At 41.5% G+C, this 12,691-nt stretch overlaps 1 protein-coding gene across 1 annotated transcript in view; it reads right to left on the minus strand.

Moving 5' to 3' along the window:
• ASXL3 (additional sex combs like 3, transcriptional regulator) overlaps window positions 1–12,691 on the minus strand; it is a 136,505-nt gene that overhangs the window by 54,992 nt on the left and 68,822 nt on the right. Inside the window, exons 6-7 of the mRNA XM_023756401.1 lie at window positions 10,746–10,863; window positions 9,690–9,809 (exon numbers count right to left, since the gene is read on the minus strand). Of these exons, the coding sequence (XP_023612169.1) occupies window positions 9,690–9,809; window positions 10,746–10,863 (238 nt within the window). The remainder of the gene's footprint in view (window positions 1–9,689; window positions 9,810–10,745; window positions 10,864–12,691) is intronic.

Here is a 12,691-nt window from a genome sequence, read left to right on the forward strand (position 1 = left end):
AAGGGATGACAATAAGATGGAAACCTTATCCTCAACAGATAATAGATGACAGTGAAATATCTTCAAAGGGCCAAGAGAAAATAAGTGTCAATCTAGAATTTCATTGAAAACAGTCTCTCAAAATGGCAATGACACAAGAACATTTTCAGTATCCAAAATGGAAACTAACCCTTAGAGAATTTTGCTAAAATAACCAGTAAATGTTCTTAACAAATAAATTAAATAGAAGAAAGAATGAGCAAGTAGCAAAAGCAATGTGTCAACTAAAAGACTAACAGAAACAAGTCCAAATATACTTAATGGTGAAAAAAATACTAATAACTAATGAGTGTTAAAACAAGTGGAAATACAATAGTGGAGAATCATCGCAAGGGGATGGGAAGGTGTGATTGGACTGAGAATACTGTAAAACCCTGGCATGTTTTGGGAACAGGAGAGAAACAGGCTAGTTCTTGACTTTGTTAAAACTCTATAGGTACCCACTGGGGGTCAGGGGGGAAACTCATAACTTCAAAATAAATGCATGGGAGGAAAACTCAATCAATCAAATGGAAGGTATAAAAGGAGGAGAACTTTTTAAAAACTAAGCCCAACACAATCAAAACAAATATAAATGAATGTCTGCCTTAGATTTAAAAATACAACCCAATTATATGATGCTTACAAGAGACATATTTAAACTAAAAATCACATGGAATGGATAAAAATGAGGAGATAAACTAAGAAATACTAGGCAGACATTCAAAACAACAAAAAAAGCAATACTACAATATTAACATCAGACAAGACAGTCAAAGGTAAAAACAAAACAAAACGTATTGGGCATGAAAAGATCATTTCTTAAGTGTAAAAGAAATAATTCACTGGGACATATATTGACCTTAAGCCTGCATCTATTTAAATAGGGTGGCATTCAAAATCTAAAACTGAGATACTTGAAAAGAGAAACTGGAATTATACAATGCGAGTGGGAAGTCTTAAGATATTTGATCGGAAATTGCAATATCAGACAAAAAACTTGTCTTAAGAATACAGAGGACATCAGCAACTCAATAATCCATCTTGTACCGATGAATTTAACCTAGGGCACTGCACGGAGCCCTTCAGAGAAAGCAATGTTTTTGTCAGCACTCAAGGGACAGTAAGAAAACAAACATAAACAAAACCAAAAAACTGACCAGTGAGTCTCAACAAATACTAGAGAATAATATAAAACCTCATCTTTCTTTTCACAAAGAAATATAAGTAGGTATCAATAACACGAACACAGCAACTGTTCAGTCCTCACATACCCATTATGTACTTGCACATTCAAAAACACATTTCTAAATATTTCATAAATTAAAGAGAAAAATTGCAACAAAAATTACAAAATATTTTGATTCTGAATGATAATGTTAAAATTTGTAAATTGAAGCTCGATAGGTTTTAAAGGCAAATTGTATATATTAGAGAGTGGAAAAAATACTGAAAATTCACATGTTAAAGGTACAAATCAAGAAGTTAATACATGAACCCAAGAATAAAAACTTGAGAAAGAAAAATACGAAAAATTTAAAAATTAAGATAGGCATTCATGAAATTTAAAAAAGGACAAAATAATTTTTCTTTTATTAGACTAATAAAACAGGCATACCTCTAGAGAGATAGCATCAATGAACATGAATGGAATGAAAGGTAGGCATGTAGTTTGAGATATATTATAGGTTTACAAGGCAAAAGTAGTTATATATAGATTTTAAAAAGCACAAGTAATACTATGACTTTAGCCAGTATCTTTGCAGACAAACTGTTATGTTTATAAACTTTCAAATTCAACTTAAAAATAGAAAACCTGAATGAATTTATAAAATCTTTTAAAAAATGGATAAATAGGAAACCCTACATACACACAAAGCACTTATCAGAAATAGCTCTGAAGATGAATTTTACCAGGACACCAACAAACTTTCCCATTATTTCATATTATACAGGTCCCAGTGACTAGGCAATGCAAGGATGTGCTTTAGTTCACTTTATGAGGTTCATATAACCTTTATTCCAAAGTAAGGATAAAGACAGAAGGAGAGAAAATTTCTTGGCCAATCTCACTTATAAACACAAAAAGTACAAAGTTGTATCTATCTTTTAAACATCTAAAGCAAATCTCACAAACTCCTAATGTTTGTTGAGTCACGGTGTGGATGTGTACATGTCTGCTTCATTAGCTTCTGTATTTTTCTCTCTGTTTGAAGTACTTGACAATTAAAACAGAAAGGCCACGGGGAGAGAATACGGAAGAAGCTGCTTACCTTTATCAGAGGCAAAGGTAAAACCTAGAGGCAGAAATGTTGAAAATATAGGGAAGGCATTTGCTTAGTTGTTTTTTATGGCCTGGAGATTCTCAATATGAAGAAACTGGAGTCACTTATCAACAGTAATTCTGATTGGGAGGGGGCATTGGAGAAAAGAGAAATCTGAAACACTTTTGAAATACATGTTATGAGCCATGTGAGAAATATGGATTATGCTGCTGGTTACTGTTTAGTTTGCTTCAAAATCATTAAGAATATCAGAGTGGGAAAAAGATCCAGAGAGGTACAGTGGGGCCTTGACTTACTAGTTTAATTCGTTCCATGACGGAGCTTGTAACTCAAATTACTCGTATGTCAAATCTTAAAGTGAACGAGTGAGACACGTGATGCTGGGCTGATGTTGTGGCGTTCACTGTGACGTTCGCTGCGCCAACTAGCGGTGGGGTATCTGAAGCTGGCTCGTAACCCGAATTTTAGCTCGCAACTCAAAGCAAAAAATCGGCCAAGAGACCGGCTCCTATCTCGAAAAACTCGTTAGTCGGGACACTCGTAAGTCAAGCCCCACTGTACATGGTCTTTTATGGCAACACCAAAAGACCTGTTTCAAAGATGTCCATTTAAGCAAAAGCATGTTTCATAATTTTGGAACAAAAACAGAACAGATGAAACTCTTGCTAAATTTGCTGCCACAGAGAATGTTTAATTCCTTTTTAATTCTCCTCATGCACTTACTCCTAACTGGCTTAAGGACAATCCAATTATATCTGATTGCCCTAGCTTGTTAAAGCTGGTACCTCGTCTCCCTACAGTATCCACAGGAAGGAAAGATGCAGTCATTTTAGTGTCTAATTCCCGACACTAGAGAGTGTCAAGTATTTGAGGGCCATGGGAGGAGGAAGAGAAGCCACAGTGAGAATCTCTGCTATAGGAGCACCAGGATGATTCCAGGATAAAAACCATGGGCCTGTGTCCAAACAGGGCCAGGGTACGTCTCTGTTATGTTGACCAAAGGGATTTGGAAGAGCACCAGTCTCAGGAGAGGCTGCAGAAGTCGGTGCTCTCGTGGATCAGCGGGTAGAACGCTGGCGGAAACACTCAGACTCCCAGAAGGGACCCACACAGGATTTACACACAACACACAAACCCCGAGACACACCGGTCACACAGGGGCAGGAGCACACACCAGGGCAGACCAGAGCGCGTGGGACCAGAGGAAAATACAGAAGGAGTTCAGAATGAAAAGAGCGCTTCATTGCCTCAAAGGAACCGAGAGGAAGGTTCTGAAAGAGCTCGGAGAAGAAACACAGGCTTTCCAAGAGCGAAGTTTAAGGGGTACACGTGTATCTGAGGTCAAAATCACACCTTCTATGAGGAGGATCCACATAGCCTTCACACATGAAAAACCATGTAGAGAGTCTACCAGGGAGCACTGAATCCGTTGAAATATAGTACCGGGGTCATGAACTATGGGAATGCTGACTGCAGAACAGAATATAAATGTTAACAACGATGCATAAAAAAATAATAAAACTAACCAAGACATGGAGGTAGGAGGGGCTACGCGTGTAATTATTTCCCTGTCCTTTACAATATACTGTCCAATGTTAAATGAATACTTAAAAAAGATAATTACTCCTCTTCCAGTTTTTCATTTATTTAATACCTTTGGAGAGACCTTTTAGCAATAAATAGATCTCGTGGCAATGTTTAGCAATGCTCTTTTTAAATTTTACTTCTGTTCTTTTTTAGTAGGCAGCCTGGGCTTACTTAAATTTTATACTTTTAATTTAAATGGCATAATACAGTTTCTCAGTGATGACCTCTGGCTAGACTTACACATGAAGAGATGTCAAATCTGTTTATAAAACACTGAGAGAGATTATTTTGGATGATAGATTGAGGCTTATTTTTCAAGTCTTATTTTTCTGCATTGATTTATTCTTAAAGCATATAACATTTTATGAAACCAGTAATGTTATCATTCTTCACTACAAAAAAGATTAAACCAAATAAAATATATTGGAACGAATCCCAGAAGTTGGGCTCAGCAAGCACATTTATTCCAAACCCCTCAGAGACATCCATTACAATCTTAGGCGAGTTTGGCAGGCACTCCGTAAACTCCTTCTGAGTGGGCAGGAAGACCTATCATTAAAAACTGGTTTAGGTAAATGACCCCTGATTTTAGCTAAGGGAAAATGTGAGAAATTAATTTGTAAGAGAGTGGTAGGAGAGAATAGCATTAAACAATTTTCGAGAGGTGTACAATCCACCCTCCGAGTGTCCTGGAGGCCACGAGATGATAATGTACCAGGGTTCTCTCTGAAGACTCCACAGGGGAGCTTTTAAATGAGTTTCATCCTTTGCGAAGATAAGCAGACAGGATATTAAACCAACTGATTAGGCAAGAAACACATGTAGTTTAAACCCCATTTTCAGCTGTCACCTAGCTCTCAGCTCACTGGATGCGGTTTCGACTGCTTGATTATGTGGTAGTCTAATATTTACTGTTAAAATAACCTGCAAGACATATGATATAAAAGAGCTCTTGGAGATACTGTTAGCATTTGTTTTACGCATAACAGGATAACGTTTCCTACCATACATGATTAAGAAATGGGGGAGGGCTAACAAAAGGTTTTTTTTTTGCTATAACATCATCAGAAAAATATTCTATAGATCTGTTTGTTTTTTTCAACTGCACTCAATTGACCCATGTCTCATGTCTATTCCATCTGAGAGCTACTCGGAGAAATATCCTTTTACTTTCCATAAATAATCCTGGTTAAGAACAAAACAAACAGAACAAAGATAAAACAAAACACCAATGTCAAAAGTAGTGGGTCCCTAGGCTGTGATATATTTCCCACAGGATCTCAAGAGCACGATCAGAACTAGAATGACTGGGGTGTCGGCGCTCACTGTGTCTATTTTTATTGTGTGCTCTAGCCCTCTCCCGGGAGCTGGCCTCCGCAGGGACCTGAGGGGCCCTGGGGGGCATCCTCCACTGCAGGGTCCTCAGGGAAATACCGGGGTCCACTGTGCGCTGGGCTACACTCACGAGGCTCCAAGACTCAGGTAAAACCTCCACCTTGAAAACAGTGACTATCCTGCAATTTGACAAATTAACACGGCAGAGACCAAAAGCAAGTGCATAAGGGACGATGAAAAGTATTTCATATCCTGTTTGGGAAATCTCACAATAAGGATGAAAATTTAGATTAACACCCTAAAGGCTGATATTTACTGAGTTTAGTTTCAGAATTACCTGAAATTAGAAATGACTTGTAGCATTTGTTTTCGTTTAGAACTAGAGGCCCAATGCACGAAATTCATGCAAGGGGCTCAGCCCTCACAGCCACGGCGGCTGCCACAGCCCTTGCAGCCACAGAAGGTCATCCGGAAGGACGTCCGGAAGGTTGTTCGGCTGTCAGGTCTAATTAGCATATTACACTTTTAATATTATAGATGGCTTCAGTAGATTAGGGCTTTTATACAGTTACCTCTACCGGGAGATGGCAAAGAAGGTGAAAACCGCATTTCTGAAACTATGGAATTGGATGTCTAACTCTGCTGGGAAAAACAGATAATGAAGAACCAGTTCTCCCCGTCTGGCTGGCTGGGAGTGCTGGTTGTTCATCTTCCTTCACATTGGTTCTGGAGCTAACATTGGTCCTCAAAGAATGACCGATCCCAAGAGCACAGGTCTCCTGGGAGAGGTCATTTTTATTCCAGGGTATCTAAGTAACTTGCCTATTATGCAGAAACCTATAGGATGCCTCATCCATAGACAAACCTACTAGCCCATCTGGTTGCCTATAAATAATGCATTCAAAACTTATTCAGCTCTGGCTGAGTAGCTCAGTTGGTTAGAGTGTTGTTCTGGTACGTCAAGGGTCAAGGTTACAGGTTCAATCCCCAGTCAGGGCACATACAAGAATCAACCAATGAATGCATCAATAAGTGGAACAGCAAAATTGATGTATGTCTCTCTCTCTCTCTCTCTCTCTCTCTCTCTCTCTCTCTTTCTGTCTCATCAATAAATACAAATTTAAAATGTGTATTTAGCACCTTCTAATAAGAGGGATATAAGGGGTGTGGTGAGAACCTCGAAGATGGACAGAAGGTCATTATTCCCAAAAAATGAGCAAGGTTAATGGCATAGAGGGGAGAACAAAATATCCATCAATGTGCCTTATGGAGTGCTAAATACCATGCAGACTCTACAATGCTTCACAGCACAGAGAATCTTCCACTCTGCCAGCTCCCTCAGGCCACAGAGCATCGGAACAATCCTTCCTGAAAGACGCGGCTACTGTCTGGAGATGGTCACATTTAAGGCTCTTCTTGTCATTTTGCATTTTTTCACTTTTCACTCTAGAGTATTGGGCTTCATAAGTACTACTGACGTCATTCGCACAAAATAAGCCATTTCCCCTAAGCTGCTTGCTAGGTTAGAGAGTCAGTCACACTTCCTTCCCAGTAATTACCTGCAGTTTATCTTGACAAATGTTTACCTTAATTGACTTAATTTAAATCCCACCTTTTTCCTCATCTCTTTCATTTTACAGGATCAGCCAAAAAAATCTTAGAGTTGCTCATTCTCCTTGTTAGAGTAACTAGCGTGCCTGCATTTTTTTGTTTGTTTAATCCCCACCCGAGGATAAGAGTGGAAGGGAGGGAAGGAGAGGAAGGTGGGAAGAGAGGGAAGGGAGAAAAAGAGAGAGAGAGGCAGATAGAGAAATACTGATGTGAGAGAGACACATAGATTGGTTGCCTTCCGCACACACCCCACGTGCCCCTATTGGGGCAGGGATGGAACCTGCATCCCAGGTACGTGCCTTTGACTGGGAATCGAACTGGAGACCCTGCAGGAGCTGACACTTCACACCAGCCAGGGCTGGAGTACTCACATTTTAACACCTATGGCAGATTCATGTGACAGAGGGCCATGCTGCTCCTCAGTGGTCTCCATAGGTCTACCATATCGGCTAAAGCAGTGGTCGGCAAACTGCGGCTCACAAGCCACATGCGGCTCTTTGGCCCCTTGAGTGTGGCTCTTCCTAAGCCTTAGGAGTACCCTAATTAAGTTAATAACAATGTACCTACCTATATAGTTTAAGTTTAAAAAATTTGGCTGTCAAAAGAAATTTCCATTGTTGTACTGTTGATATTTGGCTCTGTTGACTAATGAGTTTGCCGACCACTGAGCTAAAGGATTTGACAGTCAGACCATATCCAAGATGAACTGTTTAGACCGGAGCTAGCTGTGCCTTTGCTTGTATCTTAGCTGTGTCATTTATGGGTCTGGGCAAACCTCCTTAATCCTCTGGGCCTGTTTCTTCAGCTGAAGAAAGTGGAAATAATTCTACTGTACATAATCGAAGTAAGGACTAAATGAGGAATCTTCTGTCAAAACACCTAGACCATGGCATTCAATATGGGCATGAATATGAGTTTACGGCTCCATTCTTTCATTAAGGGGCTTCATTATTTCTAGCGCTTTGAGGTCTAAAAGAAAGCAGGTTAAAAAGAACACAGCTATCTCCTTTATTGCCTTTTTAATTTGCTAACAAGTCAGCTAAAACACTCTCACAATACAATTTTTAACAAGTGAGCTTCTTCCTGGCATGCAGGACTCCAAGGCAACAATTAGATAATGAGATCCTGGCTGCAGACCCGAGCGCCTGCGAGGATGCTGATGGCCAGCACACAATGGCCTTGACTTCCAGGCCTGAAGTTAGCTAAGCAATTAAACAGCAACGCCTGTGCCTTGACATTTTTTAAAATATATTTTTATTGATTTCAGAGAGGAAAGGAAAGGGAGAGAGACAGAAACATCAATGATGAGAGAGGATCATTGATCGGCTGACTCCTGCACACCCCACACACTGGGGATCGAGCCCGCAACTTGACCGGGAGTTAAACCGTGACCTCCTGGTTCATAGGTTGGTTGATACTCAACCACTGAGCCAAGCCGGCCGGGTGAATTTTCTGATTTGATGCTGAATTTACTGAGTTTGTCAGCAGACTATTTTTAATTGAAGGTCAATGACTTTTCAACTACTTTGGGTATCATAATATGGTATTTTTTTTAGGACATTCTTTACATATCATTCTCCCATTACAGTTTTCTACTTCAGAAGCTATCATGTTAAAGAATTGATTTTACAACCCCCCAAAAGCTAGTAGAAAAATAAAAACTACATCAGTATATGTGTAAGTGTGGTTATACACAAACATACACATACATTTGAGGCTACACAAAATCTATAAAATTATTTAGCTCTGGAAATAATACAAAAGAGATAATTATGCTACATTGAAAAAATTAAAAATAAATTCTGCTTCCTGGAAGATATCTAAAAAATATAGCAAGACTTATTAAATGTGCCTAGGAGTTAGCAAAATTCCTGATATATAGTAGGCAATCAATAAACCTTTACTAAAAAACTAAAAATAAATGTGTCACAATCTTGCTTGAATTTTGCAGACAGAAAAACTCTGCAAAGAACTACCCTAAATTTCCAAGAAAATCAGTGCAGAACCAGGAATAAAGTTCAGGTCAATAAATGTGTAGTTTCTATCATTTTACGGAACGTTACAATGACCCAGGTCATTATCACTGCCCTTATTGAGGGGTGAAGTAACTAGGAGAAATGAAGCCATTCGGCCCAGACTTCCAGCAAGGCCGAATCGGCAGAGAACGGCAGTGTGCCGCCCAGGAGCAGTTTGTTTTCATCTTGTTCCTTCTCATCTTCCTTCTCCACCGGCTGCTGCTGTGGAGTTCCTGAGGAGATGTTATCAGGAAGGGGATCTTCAGAAGAAACTCTGGCGCTGACTTGGAAGACCCATGGACGGGGTCTCCCACGCTGATTAGCAGCTTCACACTAGTTTCAGACAAGCACGACTGCCTATTTCAAGCAGCACCGATGGAAAGCAAGGCTGGGCAGCTTACTGCAGCCGACCCCCAGGACATGTACGCTCAGCTCAGTGAAGTCTTTATAAAGTTGCATTCCCCCCCATATGGTATATTCTTAAAAAGTGAAATCCGGTGGTGGGAACAAAATATTGCTCATCAAATAGAATCATACTTGGCAGATAAATCCTTGAAGAAAAATGTAATTTTAAGTATCTTATCTTTAGCCTTTGTTTCACACAATGTCGTTCACACATTTTAGCAATTTTTAAGCAATATTTAATCATCTGAATGCTTAAGGTCATTCCATTATAACTACATTTCCTTATCTAGTACCCTTTTGGTTTAGATAAATTGGAATGATTTAAGAAATGTTTGTTTTACCCTTAAAAAAATGTTCTGAGACTTCCCACAATTTCATTCAAAAAGATATAAATCTCTAGTCTGTGAAATGTCATAGTCCATTGAACACTCACCTAAACCAGACTTTTTTAACCGTTTTAAGTGCTGACTTGTTTGTTTTCCAGTGGGAGATTTTTGCCCATGTTTCATTTCTTTATCTGAGCTGTCTGCTTCACCATTTTTAGATTCGGATCCTAAAAAAGGAAATAGTTATTAGGTCATTATCTTCCTCTTGCTGTCCTTGGAAAGAAACATCTCAAATTGTTTTAAAAAGCTGTAGATATAATCTCCTTTTCTAGGAGTTAATTCACTACCTTGGGCCACAATCTGATTCCTTTACTGGCTACAAAGAGAAAGCCCAATAAATCAATCACACAGAACAAAAAGCAAGAACAGATGGCCTAATAGTGGAGTCAAAAACACGTTTGCTGATCTGACAGCTTATAAAAGAAACACTGAGATCTTTTGTAAAAATACTCCAGTAAGCTCCAACAATATTATATCACTTAGAGACGATGCAAGACAGGAAGCTGAAGCAAGAAGAGAAGCTCAGAGAGAGAGAGAGAGAGAGATCGTACCTTTATAAATAACTTTACGTTGCAGTAGGCACAGAAAATGCAGCCATCGGTATATCATAAACAGATCAGCACATCGCTGATGAAGTGACAGGAGGTAAATTAGAAAAGGTCAGGGCTGCACTGAGGTGGGAAGGATGTGGCCAGAACACAAAACCCAATCGAGGATGCCCGGCGTTGCAGCCGAGGACCGCGAAACAATGCACACCCACCGAACTGCTGCTGCGGGCAGTGCCCATCAGCATGTGGTCCGCCATTAAAGTCCCACATCCACACAGAAGCAAAGCCAGAGCAAACACCCGCCTAGAAGTGCCATTTCCTATCCCTACGACGTGAGCAAAGGAAGTCCTTTGCTGATGAGCGAGCTGGTACCTTTGTTTAAGGAGCAAAAGACTCTGTGTTTTTTAATCACTGAAAGAGTCAAAAGGTACAGAAACATTAAACAAAACCTCGAGTGGAACCATTGCTCAGTTGCAGAGAGAATTCCTGGCATCTCCCTTCAGCGAGGAAGTCTCCCCGGGGGAGCCTGGCCCGCGGACCCTTTCGGCTCTTTACCTGACGGCGAATCCGACTGCTCGTCAGACACCTTCAGGGGTGTCAGCACCACGCGGGGGACAGTCTTGTTGACCATCACTGAGACCCCATTTCTTCTCTTCTGCTGCTGCCTCAGAGCCTACGAAACATGACAATAAAGGAGAACATAAAAATACAGCCCCAACGGTTTCTCGTGATTGAATTAAATGATCCATTTGCCCATTAGATAGAGCCTTTTATGAGACTGAAACGCACAGAGCTACTCATCTGTCAGGATGCGCAATAGCCACCTTCAGGTCATTTTCCCTCCAAACCTACAGTCGGCCTTTGGCCAAGGGTGTCACCCAGAGACCCTCTCGGGTATCATTCAGAAAACAAAGCCCACAAAGGCCCGCTCCACCTTCGCCATGGGGCCGGAAAGCCCAAGGGAGGTGGAGCCATGATGCCCAAGTAACATACACGTCAAAGGAATGTGTCCAGACCGGGATGGAAAGCTACGCGTCTGCGCGTCCCTGGCAGGTGCGCCCTCCGCGCGCTGCTCAGTCAGTCACGGTAACAGTGTCATCAGTATGTACAGCAGGTAGGGACACAGCATTGATGCACTCGCTCAGCCGTGGGCAGCGCCGCACAGGACCGCGGGACATGGCAGGAATCGTTTATTTCTGCGAAGGGAATCAGTCCTCATCTTGGAAACCTGGCAGCGCGTGGCTCTGTTGTTGGCTTGACTTTGGGCATTAACCTTCAGGACACGAGCCTGACGGCCTCTGGCAGATCCCGGAGAAAAATAAACCGAGACGAGAATCAATCTCTGCAAATGGGAGTGTTGCGTGATTCATAAATGAATCAGCCACGGTGCCGATGATGAAATAAAAGACATTTGAAAGTTCTGAGAGACAGCTTATCTAGCTGATGGATTTACGCTGAAAATTACCTGTAATAAAAAGGGTCTCAGGCACACAAAACCGAAGACACGTTGAATTCACACTTACAGGAAGGCTAAGACTCCTCAGCAAGGTTCAAAGGCTGGCCCCAGACAGTCTCAGACCTTTTTATTCCTGGTTCCTGTGTAATTTCTTCCAATTTTCTAACATCTCAGTTACTTGATTAATGTTCTTGGACCAACAGCTGTCACGGGCTGCTGAAACATTGCACTGACTATATATTCCCTCACTGTCAGAAACGATGCCATTCTATTTGCAGAGTCTTAGCTGAATGTCCAACTTGTTGATCGCAAGATTTAGCAATCCAATAATTACAGATGTGAAAAAGTAAATGCCATGTAAATGAGAGGAGGCATAGTCAGATTATATTTATAACCAACTGGGAAAGTGAATGGGTTGAGAAGTCTATTACAAACTAGAGGCCTGGTGCACGGACTCATGCACCGGTGGGGTCCCTTGGCCTGGCCAGCGGGGATCAGTGGACCTCTGCACCACAGCAGCCTGGCCTTACCTGCCAGCTCTTTGGGCTCCAGCCTGCTGTCTGTGCTGATCCCACACAGCACAAAGTAGTGCAGGCGGCCAGGGAGGAGCCCCAGCCCGGGTTAGGCACCATGCCGCTCTCGCTCATCCCGGCCTGGCTGCGACTTCCGCCGCTGCCGCAGGGGCACGCAAGGGGAGGGTCCATGGGAGAGATTCACGCCACTGCAGCTGTGCTCACCAGCTGTGAGCCCGGTGTCTGTCAGCTGAGCAGTGCTCCCGCTGTGGGAGCCCACTGACCACCAGGGGGAAGCTCCTGCATTGAGTGTCTGCCCCCTGGTGGCCAGTGCACATCATAGCTACCGGATGGTCATCTGGTCACTTAGGCTTTTATATATATAGATGATTCTGTTGCTAATGATAACACAAGTTATTTTCCCTTCTTAGATGTACTAAGCTTTTATAAAGAACCAGGTACTGTGGGGGGGGGGGGGACAAGAGACACAAAAATGAATAAGATGCCATCCTCCTCATCATTTTTTAGCTCTC

The sequence above is a fragment of the Myotis lucifugus genome, unplaced genomic scaffold, assembly GCF_000147115.1.
Source record: "Myotis lucifugus unplaced genomic scaffold, Myoluc2.0 scaffold_93, whole genome shotgun sequence".
In the NCBI taxonomy this organism is placed as follows: domain Eukaryota; kingdom Metazoa; phylum Chordata; class Mammalia; order Chiroptera; family Vespertilionidae; genus Myotis; species Myotis lucifugus.